Source organism: Dryobates pubescens, chromosome Z (assembly GCF_014839835.1).
Source record: "Dryobates pubescens isolate bDryPub1 chromosome Z, bDryPub1.pri, whole genome shotgun sequence".
Classification (NCBI taxonomy): Eukaryota; Metazoa; Chordata; class Aves; order Piciformes; family Picidae; genus Dryobates; species Dryobates pubescens.
Genome location: NC_071657.1, coordinates 114,538,087 through 114,564,413, shown reverse-complemented (window position 1 = coordinate 114,564,413; position 26,327 = coordinate 114,538,087). Strand labels below are relative to the sequence as shown.

Sequence of the window (26,327 nt, the reverse complement as noted above, 5' to 3'; positions counted from 1 at the left end):
TCATACCTAGTTGATAGCAGCAGGAAAGAAACCATCAATTTCATTAAGACTTCTGGGATGAGTAACATATCTAGTTGTATCATACATGGATATTTTACTGATTTGCTTTAGTTATCAAATTATAGATAGAAAGTAGTAGCTTTATTTTAAAATATTTTCAAGAAATAAACAGCAATGAGAAATTAAGGAAAGCTGCAAGGGTTTACTGTGAAAAGTGTCTTTAATGTTTTGAGACTGAGATATTGTTTTCCTGGGAAATTATGGGAAGGTCTGATTCTGGGAAATCTACAGATACAAACAGATAAAGTTTTGGAAGACTTTTATGTGACAGGATAATACTGTCCTCTCTGGGAGGGGAACTTAGCTGAATTTTCCTGCCTCTAATAGTTTCACAATTCCATTAAAACTATATTCCTAGATTTGCAAGATAACACTTTCCCTGAATGTTTATACTTCATTAGATTGTTTTCCAGTCACAAAGGCTTAGCTTTTATCTCTTGTTTTGGAAGCACATGTGTTGCACATCTGTTCTGCATGTCCATTTATTGATTTTTTCATTAGTTTTTCAGGGGAAAAAAACCAAAACAAACCACCTAACAAACAATAGGGATGATAAACTTTTACCACAAGTGCTTTCCTTGCTTCCATGAGGATGCCCAGGCAAGGTGAAATATGAGCTGTAATTCTCCATCAGGACACTTTTCATTTTTACACTGTTCATCTGTGCAAAATAAGATGCTGTACAAGGAGCGAACATGACTCAGGCTGGAGGTTGTTGCAAGATACTTCTCAAATATCTTTGAGCTTGAGCTTTCTGAGCATGGATTCCACACACTAAGTGTGCTCTTCATTCTCATTGCTTGTGCTCATTAAATGCTGCTATTTATTTTTGTGTGTCTGCACAAATATATGGCTTTATTACTAAAGTGGTTTGTTTATCTTTGCTGCTGCTGCATTTATTTTAGCACTCATCTAAACAATTAATTAGGGAAACACTTGAGTGCTGAATGCACTTCTTCAGATACCACTCAGTTTTTTGTTGTGTGGTTTTTTGTGTGGTTGGTTTTTTTTTTTTTAATTTCCAGGAATATCAAAACATTTTTTAAAAAAAATCTTTTGATTTTTTTTTTTTCTAACCATGCCTTTTCCCTCCTTGTTTGAAGCTTCCACAGGCAGAGTATATTGCTTTGAAAGATCGTGGACCCTGTTGAGAGTTCAAAGCCAAGTAAAGATGATGCCTGAAGTTCAAAGGCTCTACAGAGTTGCATCTTCATCTGCATAAAATTGTTTCAACCAGATAGTAATATAGAAGAGTTGCCAGGAATTTCTTCTTTCTTTTCTATTATAATAAAATTTAAAAAAGCTTAACTGAGGAATAAATATGTCCCTGCTAACAAGTTCAGGGAAAGTGAAGCTCCTTAGATGAAGTACTGTTTGAAGATGTACACAGTGTAGGAAAGATTTAACATGTGCTGTGACCCTGTGACAGTGGAACTGTGAATGCCTGGAAATCAATATGAGATATGTAAGAGTTTATAATGTTGAAGTCAAGAAAGAATTGAAAGTGATTGACTGCATCTTGGCAAATGGAGCAGGGAGTATTAATGTATTCAGACAATGGATTTAGAGCTAAGTTGTAAAGATGGGGAAAAGTAAAAGATTTCTAAGAAAAATAGTTTTCCTGTAGATGAAAATTAGCTTTCTGAAAATAGTGTGTATATTGTAGAAAATCAGGACTCAAAGTGGAGGTTTTGTCAGCTCTTTGACCAGCAGAGAAAGGAAACCCACATTAGATGGTTTGGTCAAAGGCAAAAAATACAGGGTTGAGGGGGCAAGTAGGTCTTCATTGATTCAAATTCAGGGCATTTTGAGGCAATATTTAACCTTAGCTTTCTTCCCATCTTGTTTAAGTGCCTCTTAAGCTAGCTCAAATGTCTTATATTGATTTCTTCTATCTCCTGTAAGCAAACTTGTGGAGGAAGCATGTCAGGCTGCAGTGAATTAGATGGAAGCAGTGCTTACAAGTATTTCTTTGCTATTACTGTGGTCACTATTATTGCAGTAACTTTTTGCCTCACTTTTTTATTTTTAATAGTTTCTTTACAATATTCCTTTGAGGTCAGGACATTTTATTCTTTCCATTTCACATGGAGAAGCTAGGCCATGAAGAGATTAAAGGCCAAATTGTTCAAAAGCAGTTAGGCAATGAAAGATTCGCATGGGCATTGAACATTATTTTCAGAAGAACTTCAACACCCTATTCCTAGAAATTAATTATCCAAGGTCAAATTTTAGATTCTCTTGCAAAAAAGGGTAACTTTTCCAAATCCCGTTAAGTGGATACACATACTAGATTCTTACCAGGTAAGTAGAACTTAAATGGGTTTTCATTAAGCATTAGCAATAGCCATCTTTCCATCCTATGCTTTCCTTTTTTCTTTTTTTTGTTTTTAAATCTCCTCTTATCTCTTTGTACTGCGAGATACGGCTTTTCCTGTGCTGTCTTTAGCAGACACAAGCTCAGTTTGAGATCTGTCATAGCTGTGGCTGGATTGGTGGCCTTCTAACACTGAAGGAATCTCTAGGGTTTGAACAAAACTTCATTATGTCAGATACAACAGGACCTGATAAGCAGTAATTTTAAAAATGCATCATAATAACAGCTTTTGAATTAATAAATATCTTGATCTTGTGGAAAAGCTACTTAAATTCCAGCAGTTACACAAAATCACAGGCTGGCTGAGGTTGGAAGGGACCTTTGGGATTAGTCCCATCCATCCCATGCTCAAAGCAGTGTTACCTACAGCGGGCTGCTCAAGGCTGCATCCAGGAAGGATTTGAAATATCTCCACAACTGGTGAGTCCACAGCCTCTCTGGGAAAACTGTGCCAATGTTCTATCACTTTTACAATATTTTTTTTTTCTTAATTTTAAATGGAATTTCTCACATTTCTATTTGTGCCTATGGCCTTTTGTCACCTCGGAGAAGGTTCTATCTTCATTTTCTTTCCATCAGGTATTTATACACATAAATAAGATCCCCCTGAGCTTTTTCTTCTTCAGGCTCAACAGTCCCATTTATTTCATATGACTGATACACCAGTCCATCATCTTCCTGGCCATTCACTGGACTTCCTCCAGTATGTCCACACCTCTCTTGTACTGGTATTACCAGAACAGGACTCAGCACCCTATAAATGTCTCATCAAGGCTGAGGAGAGGGCAAGGATCACCTCTACTGCCCTCCTGACAGCACTCTGCCTGATGCAACCCAGGATGCCATTGGCATTCACCCAGTGAAAATCATTTCCAGTACAAAACATAGGTTTTTCATACTGACACTTGAGGCCTATAAATTGCAATTAACTCTCAAAATCAATGATTTGACTATTTTAAATTCATAATCTTACGGTAAAGCTATGCCAGTCTGAGTATTTTTCACCACAGGATGCCTCCTAGTTGAACTAGGACTTGAGCAGCTTCTCAGGAGTTGCAGTGCAATTAGAGTTTTCATCAGAGAGGTGATCTGAAAGTGTTACCAGGAAAAACTAGTCTTCAGTGATCCTTCTCAAACTTTCAAGTGGAAAAAATGAAACACAAAAGGGGGAAAAAAGGACATCCAGGACTGTAAGACCAGTGTTCTAGGAAGGTTGGTTTGCTACTAGTGAATATTGCAGTTGGAGACTGTAGAACTTCTGAAATACCATTAGGGAAAGATTTGTCCCTGCCTACATTAATTTATGTAAACATGATCTTTGTAGAGTCCTTTTGAATTGAAATACACTATCACAACAGTTTTCTGCTGTAGGAATTGATTAATAAGGAAGGAGGTCTTGGTTTTTTTTTTCTTTTTCTTTTTTTCTTGGGATGTGTGCTCTGAACTCTCTTTCTCTACTGTATCCAAAGATGAGTTGAGCAGATGGACAAACATCGGGATTAACTCAAAGTACATGTTAATTCATTTCAAAGACAGTAAACTCAATTCAGTAATTGTTACCTGACCAAGGAAAAAGGAAACAATAACCACCTGCTAGGAAGAAAAGAGTAAGGGTTTGTATGATGGGAGAAGAAAATGAATTAAAGATTAAGGAGAATTAGTGTAAGAATAAGAAGGAAATCAAGGAATGAAATAGCAAAGGGGAAATGAGAAGGCAGCATGAGAAATAAGTGATTAGTTATGTTGTAGTTTCACATAGATGTCTTCCCAAATTAAGGTTTCTCTGTGATACAGTGCATATATGTAGTGACACGCCTTGCTTCAAATTATTTCCAGTTTTAAAAAATATATGTATTTCTTGTTTTACCTGTATTTTGTGCGTGCTCTTTCCTGTATTTTGCAAGTATTAAGTACTGTGCCTTCCCACTGGGAGACTCCTAAAACCCAGAAACTGAAATATCACCTCCGCAGCAGCTCGCCATGCTGTCCCATGTACTTGAGAATTTTTTTATTCTTTTTTTAAAGCTCTCACAGGCAGTTTTTGTTGCAAGCTGTATGGACCATTGTGTCCATCTCAAATATTCTGTGCCTCTGAGACCTAGAAAGGTGAACAGATCAAAAATGACCTCAAGAGATGCTGAGCAGCCACTTTGATTTTTCTCACTGGTGTTGACTCACTGCCAACCTTTCATCTCATGGGGCTGGGAAAGCAATGGCTCTCCCGGGGAATTTATACTGGGTGGGTGCTTGGAGGGGCTGGCAGAGGAGGAACATGCCAGGCCAGCTTTCTTTCCATCAACCTGCAGATCAGGGTGTTGGCACGGTACTGATGCACAGGTCCAATGCCACCAACTACTCACCTGTTGTCTTCACAGCATTTTCTGAGTTTGTTGCAACATTTCTCATCCACTAGTCAGCCCAGACCATTACAGGTCAGCTTATATCCCAGCATGCAGTGATGGTTTCTTTAGGGACAAATTAGTTAGTAATGACATGAAATTGCCGTGATGCTATAAACACGATTTTATGTATTTATTTACTCTGCCACCACATATATAACCTCTGTTTTAGCAGTAGTAGTGGGATCGTCACAGAGAGAGTTGTTAGCCATTGGCTGCCCAGGCAGGTGGTGGAGTCACCGCCCCTGGAGGTGTTCAAAAAGGGATTGGACGTAGCACTTGAAGCCATGGTTTAGTAGTCGTGAGGTCTTTTCCAGCCTTATTGATTCTATGATGATCTCAAATGTCTCTTCCAACCTCCACAGTTCTATGGTTCTGATTCTGCATCTGCTAGTTTTTCCTCCTTGATCACAATCTAGTGCAAATATCAAATTAGTATCACCGAGCTGCAGATGTGGAACATGGCACCTTTCTCCTAAAGTAAACCAGAGCATACCAGCATGCTGGCTGTTCACTTCCTGGTCATTATGCTGTCAGCAGGAGAGTTCAGGAATTTACAGAAGCTGTCATCATTCTATATGAATAAATGTACATTGTAAGTGGCTTATTTCAGAAAGCAAGAGAAGCAGGTTCTGACAGTTTTGCCCTTGCTATCTTTTTCTATCTGTGTGGCAGTTTAGTCAAAATTTACATAATAATGGGTAGGAAAGTGTTGTGGCACATGAACCAGTGCATTAGTTCTTAGTTACTTTCCCAAAAGGCTTGAAAATGCAGCAGATTTAATCTAGGTCACAAAAAAAAAAAAATTTAAAAATTCCATTTTGTAGGCAGAGGACATTTATAGAGAGCATTTGTATTCACAAGGGTATGAGAATGACAGAGTACGACTCCTCCAAAAGAGCTCCCCAGTGCAGCTGAAGGCTGACAGCAAACTAGGACTTGTGGCCAATTAACAGAAAGGCCGTCATAACTTGCAAGGCATGGAGAGGAAAAATTGAGCTCCATGGGATCATTTTTCACTGGCCATTTACAGGGTTGTTACCAGCCTGGAGCGTTCGTGCTTTAATGCGACAGGGGTGGTTTGGGGCACACTGGGGCTGGTGTGTGGCCACCCTGGATGTTACAACCAGGAGCCAAAATAAAGCACAGGGTGGGATTTGGCACATCCTGGTTGTGAAACCTTCTCATGTGAGAGCCACTGCCTGCATTCAGCTAATGTATTAATATTAGAAGTGGCATCACTATAATATGTGCTGTCATTAGAGCGGCAGTGCGATTTCCTGGCTGGTGACAGGATTGGTAATACGGTTTCCATCAGGGTGCCAATTATATCAAACTATTAGCAAACCTGAGCTAATTGGGAGGCAGCATCGTTAAAGATTGATTTCTGCAGTATATGGCAATTTTATCAGGGATTGCTCTGGGAGGGAACCGTTGACGCTGTACTCTCAAGTGATTCCATATACAATAGAGTAAGAGGATGGTGCAGATAGGAATCAAATGCATCCCTGCCTTAGCCACCTTCATTTTCTGTCCAGCAGAATTACAGAAATAGTTGGATCCTTATTTCTGGAAACATTCAGGTTTTTCTGCTTTCCTTTGTCAGGAATGTCTGTATTTGCTATTCAGATGGTTCATGCTTTTCTCTGTTTTTGGTATGGAAACCAACCAAAATCCCTCAGACTTGAAATACCTAATTTTGGACTGATGTCTTCCATGCAAGATACCTAATTGCACTAAAATTTGTGATGCAGAAGAAATGCTGGACAAAGCTCCCATGGCACTGCACCAAATTTAATGAATGAGAAAAAACTTGTTGCCTAACAATGCACTTGCTGAACTCCTGTAGCAGTAGGTCTTTTCAGTGGCTTTTTTTTTCATGTCTTCATTGCCTTTTGGAAAATGATAGTGTAGATCGCGATGGGTTTGGTTTCAGATCTCACTGTGCAGCAGCAATCTGTGATTTTCAGAGCACTTATTTCAGCATTTGGGTGAACAGCTGGAATGCAAGATATTTTTAAAAGGCAACCCTGTTAGATCACAGTTTTATGCTTAAATTTTGGTAGTGGAAGAGCAAATGAGGAAATCAGGAGAGGAGCATTTAGAGGGGGAAAAATAATTTTAAAAGAAAAAAACCTCCTTAACTTAAACTAGCTTGAACTGTGCTGGATTGACAAGAAGCTACTATCCCCATTGAGATTCCAAGCTTGCATGAAGCCAGCACCTGTTCTGCTTGCAAATGCACACACGAAAGTGAGCTTCATTCACAGAAAGAAAGAAACATAGCAGGACTTCACTCATTTAGCCTTCCAGGGCCTTCAGTCCCTTGATCTGTCAGCCCCTCAGAATTCAAACACAGCCTTTAAAGGAATTTTCAATTCACAACATGATGACTTTGTTGATGTCCTGAATGTGAATGTATTTTGAATTGAATTTGTCTGCCAGGATTCCATTACTTGCTAAAAGAATACAGAGTTCAATCATCAGATAATCATTATAGCTGTTTTGAAGTGTTTATTTTATTAGTCTAGAAGGTAAAGCAAATTTCATACTTTTAAGTTGTTGCAGGCTTTGCGAGGCGCACTGATAAGCTCTTGTATTTCTATACCCTGTGGTTAGGGTTCAGATACTGGCAGCAGGTGATAATATGCACAACACAGGAGAGATTCAAACTGACAAATTTTGACAGTTGAAAACTATAGAAACTCATCAATCAGAGAAACAAATATGAGTGACTTTTCTTTTTCCTATATCTTTTCTCTTTTTGTTAATTCCCAAAGTTAAAATTTTAGGCCCAGGGAACTGCAGCACATTTTTCTGCAAGCAAATCAAAACCTCAGAGCATCTTGTAGAACACCATGTTTTAACTCCTACCCACATCCAAGAGTTAGTTTCATACATCAATGCACATGTGGAGTTCCTGGTGACTTTAACCTAGGCATTCAGTTTAACATAGTATATTCAGTTTAGGGAACTGTAAGAGACTTTTTCACACCTGAAGCAAGATGGAGGTTGCTGCATTCATTCAAGCATGAAATCCTGGTTGAGAGATTAAGCCTTTTACACAGATCCCAATGATGTTAAACGCCAGTGAGGACTGTGTAAGCCATATCTCTGAGTGGGGGAGAGCTTCCTTTTGTTAGTTGTTCATAATTAGGAGTGTAAACAGCTCTCACAGAGTAATTAGTATGTGTTTGAAATGGGAGGAAGTGATAAAAATAATGACATGATGGAGCTCCTAGCAATGTTGTATGGCTGCGTCTGACAGCCTAAAAAAGCCACGTCTGGGCTGCTGGGTGGATGGGGGCAAGGGTGTCACAGGTGGCTAATGCGGATTCTAGAGCAGAAGTCGCATGGGAGGAGAAGCCCCATTGAAAGAGATCACTAACAGCTCTCTGAAAAAATCATCTTGCTCATATCAGGATTGGCATTTTTTTGAAGCTTCATCATGAAAACTGTGCAGTTTGTCTTAATTCTATGGCACCACAAATGTCCTCTGGAAACCCAGGTTCATTGTCAGCAGAAATTTCTGAGCACAGTATGTGAGCTCTTTCGTTTTATTATTTTTTTCTCTTGTCCATCCCTCACTTGTAAATGGTTGCTTCAGTGACGCTGTGGCTGTGTGATCGCCATGTAATCCATTGCTGCCATCTTTGGCAGTGACTTCAGCAAAGCTGTTTCTAGCCATACACAAGGCTGTTTGCCCCTGTCGGTGTCTTGCTAAACAGTTTTATGCTGAAATTAAATAAATAAAATCTCTACCACTGATGCTAATTGGTGCCTTTGGCAGCCTGAGCAGGGACTTGCGAATTGAATGTGTCATGGAGAATTGAATGTGTCAACTCTCTCCCAATGGCTGGGAGCTTGAGGTCTTTTTCTGGCACTAAGTTTCCTTTGATAAAAAAGAAAAAGGAAAAAAAAAAAAAAAAAGAGAAAACAAGCTGAAAGAAGAGATCTTTTCCTTTTTTTAAAATGAGGTGTTAAAGTTGAGCATTGTAGTGCACACACTGCAGAGTTTCTTCATCAGATGCTTTGGGAAGTAGGGCTGGTTTCTGCCTTTGTTTCTCAGGCATCCCATTTGTTGCTATTAGATGCTGTGCAGCACAGGGTGGCAGGTTTTATTCAGTCTGTTCAAGCATCTGGCAGAATAGCCATGAAGTTGTTGCCAGTGTCCTTAAGGGACTGTAGGGATCTGCATGATTCATTCAGTATTTTTTCTAGGTACAAAGAAGAAATGTCTTACACTGTAGTAAATAACGGTTCCAAGTAGAGCACAACCAGCTTACAAAAACGCAGGAGATTTGTTGCTTTGGAGGCACTGACTGGCAGCACAAGCTCCTGTTCCTTTGCTCAAGAAGGTACTAACCCATGTGGAGTTAAATTGGACTGTATTTTAGGCTATTGAAGATCAGCAGAACTGTGCCCATAAACCAATTCACCTTTTTAGTTGTCCTGTCTAACAGAGGAGAAGGTTATCACTGTCAGACTTTAAGTTACTGGATGTCAGAAAAGTTTAGTTGTGGTTCAAGCTGTTGTCAAATTTGTTGGTGATGAAGCCAAGATTCTAGGGGGGGGGGGGGGGGGTAGGGGCTGAAGGGAGGAGAGTTGTTTTTCTTTCTTTTCTCTTAGTCAGAAACTTACTTTTTCTTTTCCAGAGGTGTCACTGGTTTGTCTTTGGCAATATTACATTTTCTTAGGGAAAATGGAGGAAGGAAAGTAATTTCCTTGTCTTTTAGCAGGGGCCAGCTACCACTTCTAAAGCACAGATTAGCCCTGTCCTCTTATACAGGTGTCTTCCCTTCTGAAATTTCGGTAGAATTTACTGAATTTGATATTTTCTCCCACAGGACATAGTAGTACTGAGCCAGAGGGATCATGTGCTGGAGGCATCTTCAAAGTTGGAGCTATAGTGGTTTGCGTAACTTGGCAGTGAGCACCTCTGGAAAGCTGTAGTGTTTCCTTTGGGACTGTGTGCACTTTTGCCTGTTCTGTTCTTCACTGTTTTCTTACTTTCATTTTTTTCAATCCAGCCCTGTCCTCTTCAGCAGATAGCTTCAGAGTCAGGTGTCCACAACTGGTGCCCATGCTCTCCTCTAACCACAGCAAGCCGTTTCTCATTTTGTTGTGGGTTTTTTAAAGAAGATAAGAGCAAAAAAAAGAGAAAAAAAATTATTCATACACATTTTCAGATGTATCAGTCTGTCAGGCCTAGAAGCCTCCATTTTTTTTCAGGGTCCAATGACCTGCCTGAAACATCTGCACGTTTACCATTAAGCTGCTGTATTCTCCCAGTCCTCATTCACAGAGTCATTTTTCTCTCCTGCATTATTACTTCCCAAAAATGACTAGTTAAAGGATATTCCACAGTATATTCATCTTTCAAATGCAGTTCTTGCAAGTAGTGCCAAGAATGATAAACCAATAGATTTCAAATTTCTTATCAGAATGAACCCAGAGAGCTGAAATGTAAAATGAAACTCTTCAAACCCATCGTAAAGGACATTGTAATAGCAAAGTCATGACTACTGCTTGATATTTTCCCCTCCGAATGTTCTCTCCTGGTTAAAAAGCTTTATATTAAAAAGCTAATAAACTAATGAAGAAATGGTAGAAGACAGACTTTGGAACTGGCTGGCAGGATAGAAAAATATTTTCTCAAAGTAACACTAGTAAATGCCACAAACTTGGATGTGTTTCTCTTTTTCACTCTGGAATAAAATTTAAATTTGCGCCATTTTCTAGTGGAATAGAAGAACACAGGAAGCACAAATTTTAACAGGCTGTGGTTGCCACAATGCCATTCATCTCTGCCAGACAACGTTTGACTCATTGAAATAATTATTAAACAATCTCTATCATAAACTGAAATTTAATGAACATTTTGGCAGTATGGAAACCGTTCCTCTCAGCTATGTTTGCTTGTTTTACCTGCTTGCCCATATATTGTGTTGCCTGACAACACTTTCCTGCATTAAGGAAAACCTCACTGTATTCCAGCTGGGAACACATCATTGCCTTTGCTTGTTATAAAGGTAATGGTCGTTGCTGGTCCAGCTGAGAAGCCAGAGGGAGCATTCACAGTGTAATGCACAGCTTGAACCAAGCAAGAGGCAGTGGAGGGGGCCTTCTTGATTCAGCCCTTCTTTCCAAGGTGTGGTGAAGGCCCCCTCCACACAGTTACTTGAGGTGTTTACTCTCCTGTGCATGCTTTCTCCTAGTTCTCCTTTGCTGTTACGGGCATGCTGCAAGGTTGAACAAAAGCAGGCATAGCAGGCAGGATGCAATGTTTCATCTTGGTCAGCTTTAGGGAGCTGATGCAAGCAATATCTGTGCTTACTGCCCAAAGGACAGATTATTTTGTGTGTCACACTCCAGTGGAACACAGAGATTCAAGAGCCAGAGTTTCTTCTATTTATTGTTTGGTTTTGACATTTCCCTGGAGTTGCAACAAATCTCTGCCTGTGTTTAAGAGAATAGGATTGTTTTCTGATTCATCAGCAAAATTTGCATCATCATCTTTGATACAGAGTAGGTTTTTACTTCAGTAGCCACTTCTGCCTCCCAGCCAGCATTACCCAGCACATTTTTCCTCTTCCCATAGTGGCTGGGTCATTGAATACCCTGTCTGTTGCTGCAGGAATTTTGGGATCTTCTTAATGTTACATGGCTCCAAAGCAGGAGATAGCCATGTCCATGGGACAAAGGTTTCATTAAGCCCCACTGTATTTCTCCCATGGACAGACTAGCAGCAGATTAGTCTCTAAGTGTGTTCCTACATCATTAGTTTACTGTGCTGGGTGGGAGCTATTTAAGTGTGAATTTTCATTCTGTCAATACCTGCAATCTTGTGTTATGCACAGCGGTGTGTAAGTGATGCTTTCAAAGTAATTTTCCTCCACTGGAAGTTAAGTTGAAGTCACAAGCTGGGATTGAGCATCCCACCTGCAACTTGGATGCAAGGTCCTCCTGCAGTAAGCATGTGCCCCATGCGTGCCTAGGAACAGAATTCATTGCTGTGGGATATTACAGATTGCAGTAAGTCAAATCCTGGTCCTGTGAGCTTTGACCTCACCCCAAGGCTGTGCTGAGCTGACAAAGTTGTGTATGCTGTGGGTAAAATTACATTCGATGTTTGCAGTGGAGGAAGTGTCAGCAACTGTGTTTTGTCCCACAGACCACCCAGTTGTACCATGCTGCCATTGGAAAAACCATGGAATTAAGACAACTAAAACTGCTTTACTGAAGGTAGACGTAGAGAGTGAGCAGAGCCTCACTTAACACTGGCAACCATGAGCAGTCTCCAGTGTTGAGGTGAATTTTCTTGTAGCTTATGTTTCATTCTTGCAACAGAGATGAGTGTCCTACCTGGTTTCAAACAGAGGGAACAAATCTTAGTTCTTACATGTAAGGCCTTTCAAATAAGGTCCTGCTTTAACCTGATTTTCTGCCTGGGGTGCAACAATGAATTTCTGCAGCTTGAGCTTGCCATGTTGCTTATATTCAACATATAATGGGAAGCCTTCAGAAAAATACAACCTTATTTGCAGTGTACAAAGCCAATTGGATTTTGGTTAACCTAATTTCTAAGTGATTACAATTTGCTAACAATGTAGGTGTGCTATAGACGCAATGCACAGGGGGTGACTTTTTATTTTAAACCATACAAGCTTTCTTTTATTCATGTTATTCAGGCAGCCTCATGATAATTCACATTTCTAGCTCTCGTGTTGTTCAATCACTGCTTTTTTCTCCTTCCCTATTGTACTCTCACAAATCATACTCACTAATTTCTGAAAGCTTTTCATTTCTCTCTATAGGTTGTTGTTTCGTAACATTTTATACAAGAAAAGCTGCTCTTGAGGCACAGAATGCACTGCACAATATTAAAACTTTACCTGGGGTGAGTACATTTACTTTTTGATCCTAAGTATTTTATTGACAGAAAAATAGCCCTTTTGCTCAAGATGCTGCTTGGTGCTTCAAATGACCTTGATCTTTTCGTGGAAGGTGGCTAACCTGATGATCTGTCCTGTAACGGTGCCAGTGCTGTAGCAATGGCATCATCTCAAAAGGCAGTTGCTCTTTTGTAGAAAGCCCTTTGGCTGGAAACAGTGCTGATTCCCGCTGACTAGCGGCAGTTACTGAAGTGCATGGTAGATTCTACTTTTTTTCTTTTCTTTTTTTCTTTTTCTAATTTAAGGTGGGGAGGAGGAAAGACCATATGGCAGAAAAACATTGCACCATTGGGGCTTCTAGTTTGAAAAGGAAGAGAAGGGAAAAAGACAAAAATACAGCTAACTTTGTTAAACTAAGCCTTTATCCGCGTGGTTTCTAAACAACCTGACTGCATTGCTGTGGTGGCTGCACATCAGGGTACTGTAGAGCATGGTGCCATTTAGCTGCTTGTACACTGTCATCCTGTTCCTTGCCATCATCTTTCCTGAGCAGTCTGTTCTCACTGATGGCTCACACCAGTGGCTGAAACAGTTGTGGTTTTGTTGTACAAAATGCAGTTTGCATTATCATACAGTAGTTCAGATTTAAGTCACAGAGAGAAGTCTATCACTGGTAATTGCATGAATTATCTGAAATCTTTTTCTAATGCTTTCTTCTGCTGAATGTAGCCAAATATATTTGGGATGGGAAGGGAAAAATACTAAGGGTGTATTCCCTCCTGATATAGGGAAAGTGTTCACCTGTATGGTTGGAATGTAGTGTTACAGGCAGATAAATAAATAAATAACTAAATGCAACACTGCATTGACTGGACTGACAGTTGTATGGCCTATATCTGCTTTAGTTCCTACATGCTGTGAAATTGGACACGTGTGTTTGCAGAATTCACATCTGGCCAGGAGTTTATGCAATTCCTGTTAGTAAAGCCACCTCATCTGTCATGGAAATGGCTAACATAGAGAAGTATGTTGGGTAGTTATGTGATCATTTGCAAGTGAAAATGCTGGAAGAGGTGGTAGGAAACCTGCAGAGGTAAACCAGCTACAGGGGTAAAAAAGGAAAATAGTGGCACTTCAGATTGAATTATGTTTTCCAGCAACTGGCCCTTGCAGTGCACAGTGTCAAGACCCTACAATGGCACGCATGGCTTTTGAGACTGTAGAGAATTGGTGTGCAATCCTCAGAGAGAAAGGATGGTTATCAGGGACGCTTCCCTTTGATACTCTTTTGGAGCTCAGGTTGAATCTCGTCATCCTATGGCTCTGTTACCTCAGTTGTTGGCTCCCATCCCCAGTGCCAGAGAATGCCAAACCCTTGGAAGAATGCTTTCTAACCCATTTCAGCTAGTGTTGCACTTAATCCAATGAGTTGTGTAATTGCTTTCTAACATGCTATAAGTGAGATAGCTGTGCTGACTGGCTGGGAAGGGTAAACACTCCAGCAGAGGTGGTCCTGAGCTCCTGGAGCAGTCCCCTGCCCAGCCAGCATTTCCAGATCTAGGTAGGGTGTGGGATCTTACCATGAAACTTTACTGTGAGATTTATATACATCACTCCACTTAGAAGCAGAGAGGATCCTTTTATTTGCTCCTGTGTTCTTTCCTGAGCTCCAGGAGCTGGATGCTGTGTTCTGAGAGATTTTAGTTATCCCAGTAGGTGACTCAAAGGGGCAGATTCCTTCCATGACCTCCCCATATACAGGTGACAAAGCTGGCTCAGCTCTGTATTGCATCTTATTTGAGCAGGGCATCATTTTCTCCTCTGCTTTTGAACAGCTAACAAGCAAGCAGCAGCTAAAGAGACTACTGTATCTTTTGATTTTTTTAAACAAAGCTCACAAATATTTTTTTCTAATGCTGTCTCCAGCTCTTTGTCATTTAAAGCTTTTTTTTTTCTTCAAGCTATGTTTTTCTGTCCCAACTGTGAGGTTACAGACTTTTCTTTTAAGGAAATGTGAAAATTATATTGCCATGACTCTGGGTTCTGGGCTTTAAAAATATTCCTGATACTGCCAGAGATGTTAAGATCTTACTTTGAGATGAGTTGTTATACCAGCTTCTTAAAGGGACACCTCTAACAAAGGCACATGACTCAAATACAAATCTGTTACTTCTCTTTGGGAACCATTTACCATATATTATACAACATAGTCTATGTTTTGTACATGCTGTATGCTGACATTCAGCATATATGGTGATACTGGAATGCTGCATCTGTGTATTCCTAAACTAATTACATTTAAGCACACTGTAAAGTTGTGACACACATGCAGAAAACTGTTCACGTTAGCAGGATTTTCTTTATATGAATTTTAGCAATTTGCTTGTTGTTAGCTCTTGCCCACTAAGCAGTTTTCACTGAGTGAGCAGGGATCAGTAGTAGATAGATCTGCGTGAGAAACAGTTTTGGAGTAAATTGGAAGCAATCTTCTGGCAGAGTTATAAAAAAAAGGGATGAATAAAGATCAAGTTCATTTGGGCATCAAGTGTCAGCTTGCATCCAATAAGCAAGATCTGATATGTAGGAGGTTCAGTAATAAGAGGTCTCTGGAAACAAAAGAATCTGTGCCTTCCACTTTACTGTAGTACCACCATGCATCAGGTAAGAATCATCCTTAAATGGCCCAGGAAGAAAATCAAAGGCAAAGGCAAGTGATTTGTTAGTGTGAGGTAAGGAAAGATGGCAGATGCAGGAGCAGGGGGCTGCAGGGATGCTATAGTGCTTGGAACTCACCTACATTTTACCTGTGCACAGATGTAACTCACTGTCATAGAAACAGTATCACAGGAAGTCAGGGGTTAGAAGGGACCCAAAGAGATTATCAAGTCCAACCTCCCTACCAGAGCAGGACTGTACAATCTAGCTCAGGTCACAGAGGAACACATCCAGATGGGCCTTGAAAGTCTCCAGAGAAGGAGACTCCACAGCCTCTCTGGGGAGCCTGTGCCAGTGGTCTGTGACCCTTACAGTAAAGAACTTCCCCCTTGTGTTGAGGTGGAACCTCTTGTGCTGCAGCTTACATCCATTGCTCCTTGTCCTATCACAGAGAATAAGTGAGAAGAGCCTGTATATTCATTAAATGACCTCTATGTTCATTAAATGATAGGGGCCAAATTATTGCTGGGCTTAGTCACTTTATTTCTTAAGTGCAGACCCGTTCCACCTGGCTTGGTAAGCAGGTTTTGAATCAATATTCATGAAGCCAAAAAGGTGGGAGTTTAGTGTAAAATCTATCCTCTAAGACCTCACATTCAGTTTGATTGAGGTGGGTATTTGAGCCTGCAGTGCTCTATCTCTACTATTTGCATGGGCCTCAACCTTAACAGAAACATGAAAACAGAAGCGCTTTATCTCTTCCTTTGAGCTGTATCCTTTTAGTGGACATGAAGCAAATAAGACCAGACATAAATGATTAATTCAGAATCTTGGAAGAAAATATTGCAGGGTGCCTTGCTGTTTGATTACAAGCCTTGAAATTAGTCAACATTTCCATAATTCTAAACCAATATACACCTGTTTTCCCACTGTGATGTGAAGGCACAACTTAATTTAACAGAAACCCCGCTGTGCTAAATCTCTCATTAAATACCAAGCTAGTTCTGTAATTTAAAGTTGCAGCACCACTATTTTAAGTGAATTGCCTTTGTATTATAAAATTAATAAGAAGTTAATGATGCACTTTGCTGTATTCTCTCAGATATATTTTTTTCACAGCAACAACAACAAAAAAAGATAAAGGAGAAAAACATGTCACCAGCTGACATCTCAAGGCTTTTCTGGTTTTAATCATTTTTTTCCTGAGGATAAAATTCATTCAAAAGAACTTTTTTTTCCCCCATTTTTAAAAACTTTCAGTATAAGTAGGATCAAACATCTTTTTACTCATGATTAGTATAATCTCTCTGTTAGTCACATTATTCCTTGTCGTATAATGGAGCTTTTATCTTTCCCCAAAAAACGTCTTTAGATATCACTTGTTGTAGTAGGATTGCTACAAGGCAGAGAAAAAGATACAGAGTGTTTGAGAAATACAGGCATATTGGTATATATGATACATATCAATGAAATAGGGACAGTTGTCTTCTGTTTACTTGCTGCTGGCATCACAAGTAGCTTTTATGTCTTGTAAATGAACAACATGAATTTCCAGATGTGTCTTTTCAAATATAACATGCAAGCGCATAGCTCAGATCCTAGCTCATGGGGATGCAGTTTGTATTATTCAACTTGCAGTCACGTTGTCTTGGAACAGTGGTTTGGATTTTATTTTAAAAGGAGGAATGGAGAAAAAGGAAAAGCTCAATTTGAATGTAATAATGATCTGCAAAGTGCTTACTTGGGATGAGATGTAGAACTGAGGCTTTAACCAGTCTCATCTTCATTAAGACTCTCCTGGCTTTGTTGGAGGTGTTTAACTTCTATTCCCTAAACAAAATAATCCAATAAATTCTACTCATCTAAATTTGTTCTGTACCTTCAGTTAGATGTAATAATCTTAGTCCCTCTGTACTCTAATTTGCTACTTAGTGAAAATTGGCTTCTGTATAGAGAGCAAACCACAAAGAGCTGTAGGCACAGTCTGCTTTAGCCACCTTTCTAGCACTGATGCTTTTTATTTTAGTTTTAACATGCATTAGCTTAAAAGCCTGATGTGCTCTGTTTTGCTGACTAATGAATCATGTGGGACTTCCTAGCAAGAGTTAAGTGCAGATAGGTAACATGAGAGCATTATTTGTTGGTTGGATTCTCTATAGATGTATAAATATACATTTAGTCCCATGCAGAAGCTATTTAAGTCAGAGTAAATGGGAATCCGTTTATAAAATCTCCACCTAAAGATCTTTGGAGTCTATTCTGTCTTTGAAGTTGAACTGATCTGACATGGTCACAATTGGTTATGCCTATATGTATATAGTGTGAGGGTATATGTGGGGGCAATGAGACACTGGAACAAGTTGCAGTGAGAAGAGAGAGAAGTGGTGGAGGTCTCATAGCTGGAAGTGTTCAAGGCCAGACTGGATGCAGCTTTGAACAACCTGGTTTGGTGGAAGGTGTTGGAACTAGATGATCTTTAAAGGTCCTTTCCAACCCAAACCATTCTATGGTTCTATATTTTGCATATATCCTCATGGCTAAGGTTATCACAGAAAATAATTAACAGCCTGCACTGATTTAGGCCACAGCACTCCTACACTGTTAACAGACTAATGGTTTACGTGGTTCTTATTTCAAGTGAGATATATATATTCCAAGTTGCAGCAAACCCTTTGTATTGAAGTTCTGGCATGAAATTAGAACATTAGCTGTATGAATATATTTAATTAAGGGTTTAACAATGGAGACATACAGTTCTGAGAAAGCTCTTAAAATTTTAACAGCAAGATGAAGTTTGTAGGATATATCTGCCTTCCAAAATATCAGCGGCTTTGTGAAAAGTTGAGGGAAAGATATTTCAATTTTTTTAACACTGTAACAGTCACTACTGGTTTAATGAAATGCTGTTTGTGTGATAGTGAAACAGGACTGGCTTAGAGGGAACTTTAAGCATTGTGCACTGGTTGTAAAGAAACTTTAGATTCCATCTAAGGGTGTTCAATATGAAAACTGATTTTTTAAGAGGAACTTGGATCACTCCTATCTTTTGGTGCTCATTCACAGTAAGGTTTATTCTGTCCTGCACCAGACTGACAATCATAAGCATGAAGCTGGTCTGCCTTGGGGCTTCCCTTCACCCATACAGCCCAGCTCAGCTTTCATATTGAGGGTAAACCACATTTGGTCTGATGTCTCAAAGCAGCACCAAAGCCTCTCAGGGGCACAAGGCATAAGAGGCTGTAACATGGGAGCACTGTACAGAATCAGTTTAGCAGGTTATTTAACCTTCAGAATAATGTGTTTAAAAATGCAAGCATCCATGACAACATACTGTTGTGAATGTTGTCACCACATTCACTTTCTGATAAAATACTGTTTGCCCAACAAGAAGCAAAAAAACCCAAAGTGTTCATTTCATTAGTTCATTCCTGATGAATATCCTGGCATATTCCTTTCTCAAGTAACATTTTCATATCCTTCTCTGCTTTAGGCCTTATGAGTTGTCAGTACTATATGAATATTATGTAAAAATTACCTGTAATAAAAAGGTAATCATCCAATATGACTTCAATAATAGCCTGAATATGAGATATCAGTGACTTAGACTTGGACAAACAGAAAGGGAGCTCAAAGAGCAATTAAGTTAGTTAAGAGACTAGAGTGATTGATTTATGATGACAAATTAAACTCATTCAGTACCCATATAGCATGGCCAAATGCTGTTTAATGAAGGATTGGAATATTCTAGAACTGTTTAAATGATAAAAATAACCAGATGGGAAAGCAGAGAATTCCCAGGGAGTGCCTATTCCTAGGAACTGAGCTATAAGACATTGACTGATGTTGGGAAAGTGCATCTGGCCCATTTCTTCCTGTAGAATACTATGCAAGTGGAACCATGTAATGATACATTTTGTCCAGCTCAGAAGTTGTTTTTTTCAGTTATGCAGAAATGCCACTTCCATCTCTGCCCCTCAAAAAACATTGCCCTGACTTCATCACTTAGATGAAAAATCAATGTTTTCATTAAATTCAGATGGGTTTGCATCTACTGTTACTGTGAAACACAGAATGGATCACCAGCCATGAATTCATAAAACAGTGGAAAGTGACTTAGGAGCCCAGTGAAATCTCTGTAAATAGCTGAACTTGCAGATTAATGACAGAACGATGTATGTTGTACAGGCATAGGGAGAGGGGGAATAATGGAAAATAACTTCTCTAAATTAAGCAAAACATTTAATCCATAATTACGTTGTCCCTTTTTCTCAGTGAAGGATGGAGTGCAGATTTGGTTAAGATAGTGTTCTGGCATGCAGGAGAATGCAGTTCATGTTCTCTCTGGCTTGTTGTTTGTAAGGATTTAACTCTAGACCTAACAAACTTCACCAGTGGACCTAGTTGAGAATGGAGGTCACCATTTCTTCTCTCAATGATGTTCTGTTCCACTGAGTATGAAAATAATCAGGCTCCAGTGGGATGGAGAGAAAGCAAGGAAAAGACTTTGTTGACTAGCACTGAGGGCAATGACTCGAGAACTGTGATATCTGGATATCAGTCCATGATCCCGTAAGTACTTTTATTACTTGGCAAAGCTTCAAATGTTTGGAAGATACTGGACAAGAACAGGAAACTACAGAAAGATCTATTGACTTGAAACAGTGGGAGAAGGAGGCTAAACCTTGATCTGCCTTACTTGGTGGAGGGCTAATGCCCCAGCCTGATCCCTGGGGTATGTCAGAAAGGTGCAGAGCTGCACCAGCTATGGGCATCAGTAAACTATTTCAGGTCACAGATAATTATATCAGACTGCTGCTTTTCCCTGCTGCAGCACATCTGCTGAGAGGCAAGGGCACATTAGCCCAGCTGCAAATGCAGTCAGATGCACTCTCTCTTTTAGATAGCTTTTCTGGAGTAGTTCAGGGCTAATTTTGCACAGCTTCATAGTATAATGGAATTATAGAATTGTTTTGGTTGGAAAAGCCCTCAAAGGTTATCGAGTCCAACTATCAACCTAAGACCACCGTGGCCATTAAACCATGTCCCAAAGTGTCATGCCCACATGTTTATTGAACATCTGAAGGACAGTGACTCCATCACTTCCCTGATTGAATGGAAACTAAATAACACAAAATACTGGCTTAACCTCAGAAAAGTTCCCTAATATGAAGCCCATCCCTAAACTATTCTGGCATGTGGCATTGGGCTTTACCTATGATTTCCATAATTCCAAACAGTTCAGGTCATGACTTCACAAAATGCCTCCAGAATTTAGCATCCAACTTAGAACATCTTATTCAGTGAGGCTGGAGGATCTGTTCACAGAATATTACTTTCAAGCTGGGCACCTAGAAATCACTGATGGAAGAACCTTTTCCTATGCACTTCAGAATGGAAATCTCTGAACAAAACTGAGAGGCCATGACTGGAGCACTGTAGGGTATTGCAAAACTCACCAAGATTTAGGTTGAGATGCTTAGCTAAGGGTAATAGCCCAGGCACTCTCTTAAACAGCTATTTATCGTCTTGCTAGTGTTAGCTGTTTTCTGTTATCCAGAACAGAAAGTACAGGTACTTCAGTCAGTCTCATTAGCACCATGACATGAGCTGTTAGAATTGTTTTCATAATGGAAACTAGTTCAGGGAGCCTTCCTAACTGTCTGACTGTTAGGAAAACAGTGAAATTAGAAAGGCAAATCATAAACAACCTCTGGAAGTAACATCATTAGAGATGCCCTTGGATCCCATGTACCTGCTTGAATAGCAATGTTTGGCACCCACAAACCTGAGTTACAACTAAAGAGCCTGGGCTTCATGTTGTGTTTATGGCAGAGAGACTTTAGCATCCTTCAGCCATTGTGTCCAGCCCTGTGAGCTGTGCTGCCTCTTACAAAGACCTCAGCTGGGTGGTCTATGTCTCTGTGCATTGCTATCAAAGGGATGTGATGTTGTCTCATTTAGTGTTTGTACTCCCATGGTGGTGCAGGAAGCTGAGGCATCTCTAGCTAGTTTTCTCCCCTCTCAGTCAGGTAATGAACCACACTGTTTAGATACACTATGCTGCGGTATGTGACAACATACATACTGAGAGAAAACGTAAGTTCTTTCTTCTCTGTGGTCATTAGAAACCCCATATGTTCTGGAAAACCAGGTGGAACTGGGTGACTTGACTGAGCCTTCTACTCTAATAACATGCTTTGACCAATTATATTCTGCCTAATTAAAAATAATCTTTGCAGACCCAGAGAGATAATTGATTTTTTGCTCATTCTGTGGAAGAAATGATCATCAGTTTACTTCGAAGAGCCACTTCTTTGTCTGCTGTTCACCAGTGGTGTGCAGAGCAATTATTTCTTTTTTTCCATCAGGGTCACTGGGGCTGCTAGAAATGTTCAGGGATTCATTTGGGTGCATGCACCTCTTTGGGGACATTATAAGGGGCCTTAAATTCCCACCCTGAAAAGTTAAGGAAGACCCCTACTTGCACAGCTTATATTTTAGGCTCTCAGTGTGTGGAACAATTGATCAGCACCCTTTAAAACAGAAAGTAAATATCATTAAAGTGTTAAATACTTTTTAACAGGAAAAGCAGTACCAGAGTGGGCAAGCATAATGCTTGTCTAATTTTTGGAACAGTCCATTTTTTCACTTACAGCTTTGTTGAAATCAGTAATGGCTTTGCTCCCAGAATGTACCCTGAGTATCTCCAGGAGTGGAGAGAAGCAGTCATTGAAAAACATGCCACCATAACTCCATTTATTAGCAAGCACCTGTCTCTACTGCCTTGTGCCAGGGAAGTTAAAAAAAGCTAAAACTGCAGAAGAAAAAGCACATTGAACTAGAGTCTTAAGCAGTGGTAAACAAAATGTAGCTTACTTTGTGGTTGATTTTTATCCAGCTGCAGCCCAATATCAAAGCAATATCAAAGGCAAACTACCCATTAATTAATTCAGACTGACTTCACAAAGCAAGCTGGAGCTTTAGCTGATACCTGTTTCTGACAACTTCCTAATCTTCACAAGTTGTCATTAAAGATGGCATTAAAGCAGTCTGTAGTCAATCCCAGCTCTTGCCCTATTGTAACTCAGAGATGGGCTATCTCCCACTGTGGGGAGAGAGTGGGGTGCAGGGAGGGGGAAGAGATACACAAGCAGGGGTTAGAATAAGCAACTTTGCTTCTTTGGAAATGGAATTTGCAATGTATCAGGGAATCTCATGAATACATTGCCTCTTTCATTCATCCTAGGAACACTCACCCAACCCCCCTTGCAAACCATTACAAATTACAGCGAGTGGAGATTTTCTCTTCTGAAGAAGAAACACAGGTTAAAAAAACTGAGAAAGAAAGAAGCTCATTTCTCAAAAGAGTAATTTGAAGTCTGTAATGATCTTTAAGAAAGTATGAATAGAGCCTTATCACTGATTTCCAGATAGAGAACACAGGATTCTGGAATGACTAAAATAAGATTGTGGAAAATAAGACTCTAATAAGAGGATAAGATTAGTTTTAAACTAAGAACTGAAAATCAGGTACCTCCATAAGTGAAGCTTGTAATTCCACCATGAAAATAAACAAAACATACTTGTGCTCCTTACCACGGCCAGAATCTCTTGATGGGATTACAGCCTCATGCAGAGATGTGAGGTATGCGATATCTTTATATTTCTATTCAGCTGTGAATGGCTCAAATAATTGAAGGAAGTTTATGTTCTAGACCATCACTTCAGCAAGTACAGCAACTAATATTATTTTGTGTCTAACTCATGACAATCCCTTAGAGGAAAGTGTGCTGTATTATTATACAGTATGTTCATTTCAAATATTGCAAGGAATACAGAAAGGATAAAGGCTGTTGCAGGAGTGCCTTGGCAAGCATCATGGCACCATGGATGTAGATGGTGCATTTATTTCCTCCAGGCCCAAATGCCAGTGACAAATAACAATTATTTTTTGTTATAGACAGAATTGAGGATTTACCGTCATAAGAGGTGAAACAAAACGTAGAGCAAGTATCAGGAAATAAAAACAGTTTCCGTCCAATTAGAATAATCTTCTAAAAGAAACAAAGTTAAATCCTAATCCTTAGGGGCATTTAGGGTAGGAAAGAATTAGAAAATATATGATAGGCAGTAATCCTGTATTGGCATTAAGTCATTCAAGATGAGCTACTGGATTTTTTTCATCTCTTATTTCTGCAGTTACTAAGAAGTGAAAGAAATTGCTATGCTTATGGGAATATGGAATCCTCCTATTTGTACAAAAACATGTGATTAACCACAAACAAAACAAAACAAAACAAAAAAACCCCAAACCACCACAAAAGATGTTGGTACGGAAGAGCTACGGACATTTTAAATGCTGTGCTTATGCACTTGTCTGGGAGGCTTTGAGGGTTACTCAGGCAGGCATGTCCCTTGCCTCTTGTAACCCTATTCATTTTGCAAAGAATGACATGGATTTGTCCCAGTTTAAAACTAGCCTGATAGCTAACAGCTTTCATGTCTGGCACTTGTTTTCTTCCCTGTTGACATGAGAGCCAAAAGTAGAGAGTGTGACTTGGTGAAAATTTCTTTTCTGCATCCATGCCATCCTCCCCTGTGCTTTCATTGCCCTCTGTTAGCTTCACCAAAACTGCAGCAGCCCTCAGGCTGCATTAGCCCCACTCAGAAAAAATGGCATATGCCAAGAAACCAAGAGTTCAAGACTTCCCAGTAGCTCCAAACGTTACCTTTGGAGCATATAGCATGAATAATGTGAGAGCTTTGAGCTCAGCTGTTTTTATCAGAGGACTTTGCTGATAGCTTTCTGTGGCCTCCAGCTGTTCCACCTGAAGCCATCTCTGCAAAGAGATTTCTTTGACCTTTAGGCAAGTTGTGCATGAAGATGTTACTCATGGGGCACAATACAGAGAAAACATCTAATTGAGTAGAATAGCAATATAAAGAATAAGTAAGAGAATACAGCTTTTCTCATACTGACATTTATAGTCACTGGATGAAGCATGTTGCTGTTCTTTTCAAGGGAATCAAGAGGCCCAGTCTCTGGAAAAAAATGCATTAAAGTTCCTATTTGGGGTCAGATACTAGTTCAGAGCTCTGCAGATGGGTGGAGGGAGGTTGATTTTGGCCTCACTGGTCCAGATACGGTCCCTTTCACTAATGAAAGCTTAATCACAGTTTGGTCCAAACACGATAGCCAGCTGGAACTGACTCATTCCTCAAAAATACATGTTTTACTAATGTTGCCCATTTGAGTTTTTGTTTGTTTAGCTTCCCAAGCACCTATTGAGGGAAATATTTAAATACATTACAATTCCTTTAAGAAGAGCATTATAAATGTATACTGCATGTTGAGAATGAGTAAAAAATGCTTTCTTTATCCCAAAGAAAATACTGGCAGAACACATTAGCTAGAGAGGTGCTAAAAGATTTAAGGAGAAGGCATTCATACAAAAGGTGGTTAAAAATTACATGGTTCCTTACTGAGATTCTTACTGCTGTTTGTGTGTATACACTACTGGACAATCATATTTTTGTGTGGACAGCATGTGTTTGTGGTTTGAGATTGCCCTAACATTCTGTTTTCATAGATTGATTGAACATCAAGCTATCTTTTTTTTCATTCTCTCCCTACAGCCAGATTATTTCGCCACTGCAGAGTATTGGCATAACACTGAGAGCTTTTATTTGGATGCTGATACTGGTTATTTGTGGAAAATTCCTGTAACTTCAGCTCATGGAGAGCTTAAATAGAATTTATGAGCCATATCCTCATTTGGTGTAAAATGTTATGGCTCTGCTGGTTAAACAAAAAGAACTGTACTATTTACCTCAGCTGATCTCAGTCAGGAGAGTAGGGGTTTTGACATCTTCACTCAAAAACCCTTTTCTACCTGAATGCTTTGGCTATTCTGTGCAATATTTATGGAGGCATGGATGTTGACAAGTAGTCTGGGGGTCATATCTGACCTTTGGAAAAAAAATCTAGATTACCCTGTGTTTGGCAGTAAGGAGGAATTTGACTGACTACTGGAGAAACAGGAATTGTGAATCAAGTATTCTGGACTCAGAACTGCTCTGCAGCTTTGCTAGATGAAAATGGCGGCAGCCTCACATCATAAGTGCCAACTCTTTCTATAAATTGTAGCCTTTGCTCTAATTCAAAAGGTAGAATTTCAATAGAAGTTATAATCTGGATGCTTAGGGGGCTTATTTTAGACTTACCTCAGTCACACTTTTTAGCTAAAAGATGTTCTTGCTGGTACATTGTAATGCAAATATGAAAGCTTTCCAACAGGAACTTTAGGGGGAAAAAAGGTTTGCATAAAAAAATAAAAATCCCATAGCCTAGAATTTGAGTTTTATACCAAATAATAGACTCTAGTTTCTGTCAGAAGAGGAGATGAAGTGTGTTGTGGGATCAAGGTGACCTTCCATGCTGCAGAAAGAGTCAGGCAGAAGATCCACTCAGTAAATGAACAGAAAAATCTGTTACATGAAACTGAAAGAGTGGTTGAGGCTTGTTTCTCTTATTGAATGAAAGGCAAAAATGGAGAAGATACGTATTGATGAGATAGAGTTGTGAAACGGAGGCCCCCTGACTATGCTTTCCTGTTTTTCTGAAATGTTGCTGTTGCTGATCATTCCCTTTAAAGGGTTATTTCCTGAATTTCAGCTTGGCAAATGTGGAGGATATTGCTGAGCATAATCACGTGGTCTTTTCCCAGAGCATAGTTCACAGAGGAAACAGTACATGCAAGCACAGAACAACGTAAATCTTAGAATAAAACTTCTGCAAAGCAAGCATTTAATATCCTGCTAGCCATGCCCTCAGTCACAACCAAGTTTGTGTTTTGCATTACAAAAGCCATTGCAGGCTTTTAAAAACCTTTCATTTAAACTTTTTTTTTTTTTCCCACAGTCATCAGTTGCCTAAAAGAT

The 26,327-nt window shown here is 39.6% G+C and overlaps 1 protein-coding gene across 13 annotated transcripts in view; it reads left to right on the top strand.

The window, feature by feature from the left end:
• The window catches only part of CELF2 (CUGBP Elav-like family member 2), a 464,286-nt gene that overhangs the window by 349,945 nt on the left and 88,014 nt on the right, over positions 1–26,327 (top strand). For all 13 annotated transcript variants that reach the window (XM_054178211.1, XM_054178222.1, XM_054178214.1 and 10 more), the window contains one exon: positions 12,654–12,736. In XM_054178211.1, coding sequence (XP_054034186.1) covers positions 12,654–12,736 — 83 coding nt within the window. The remainder of the gene's footprint in view (positions 1–12,653; positions 12,737–26,327) is intronic.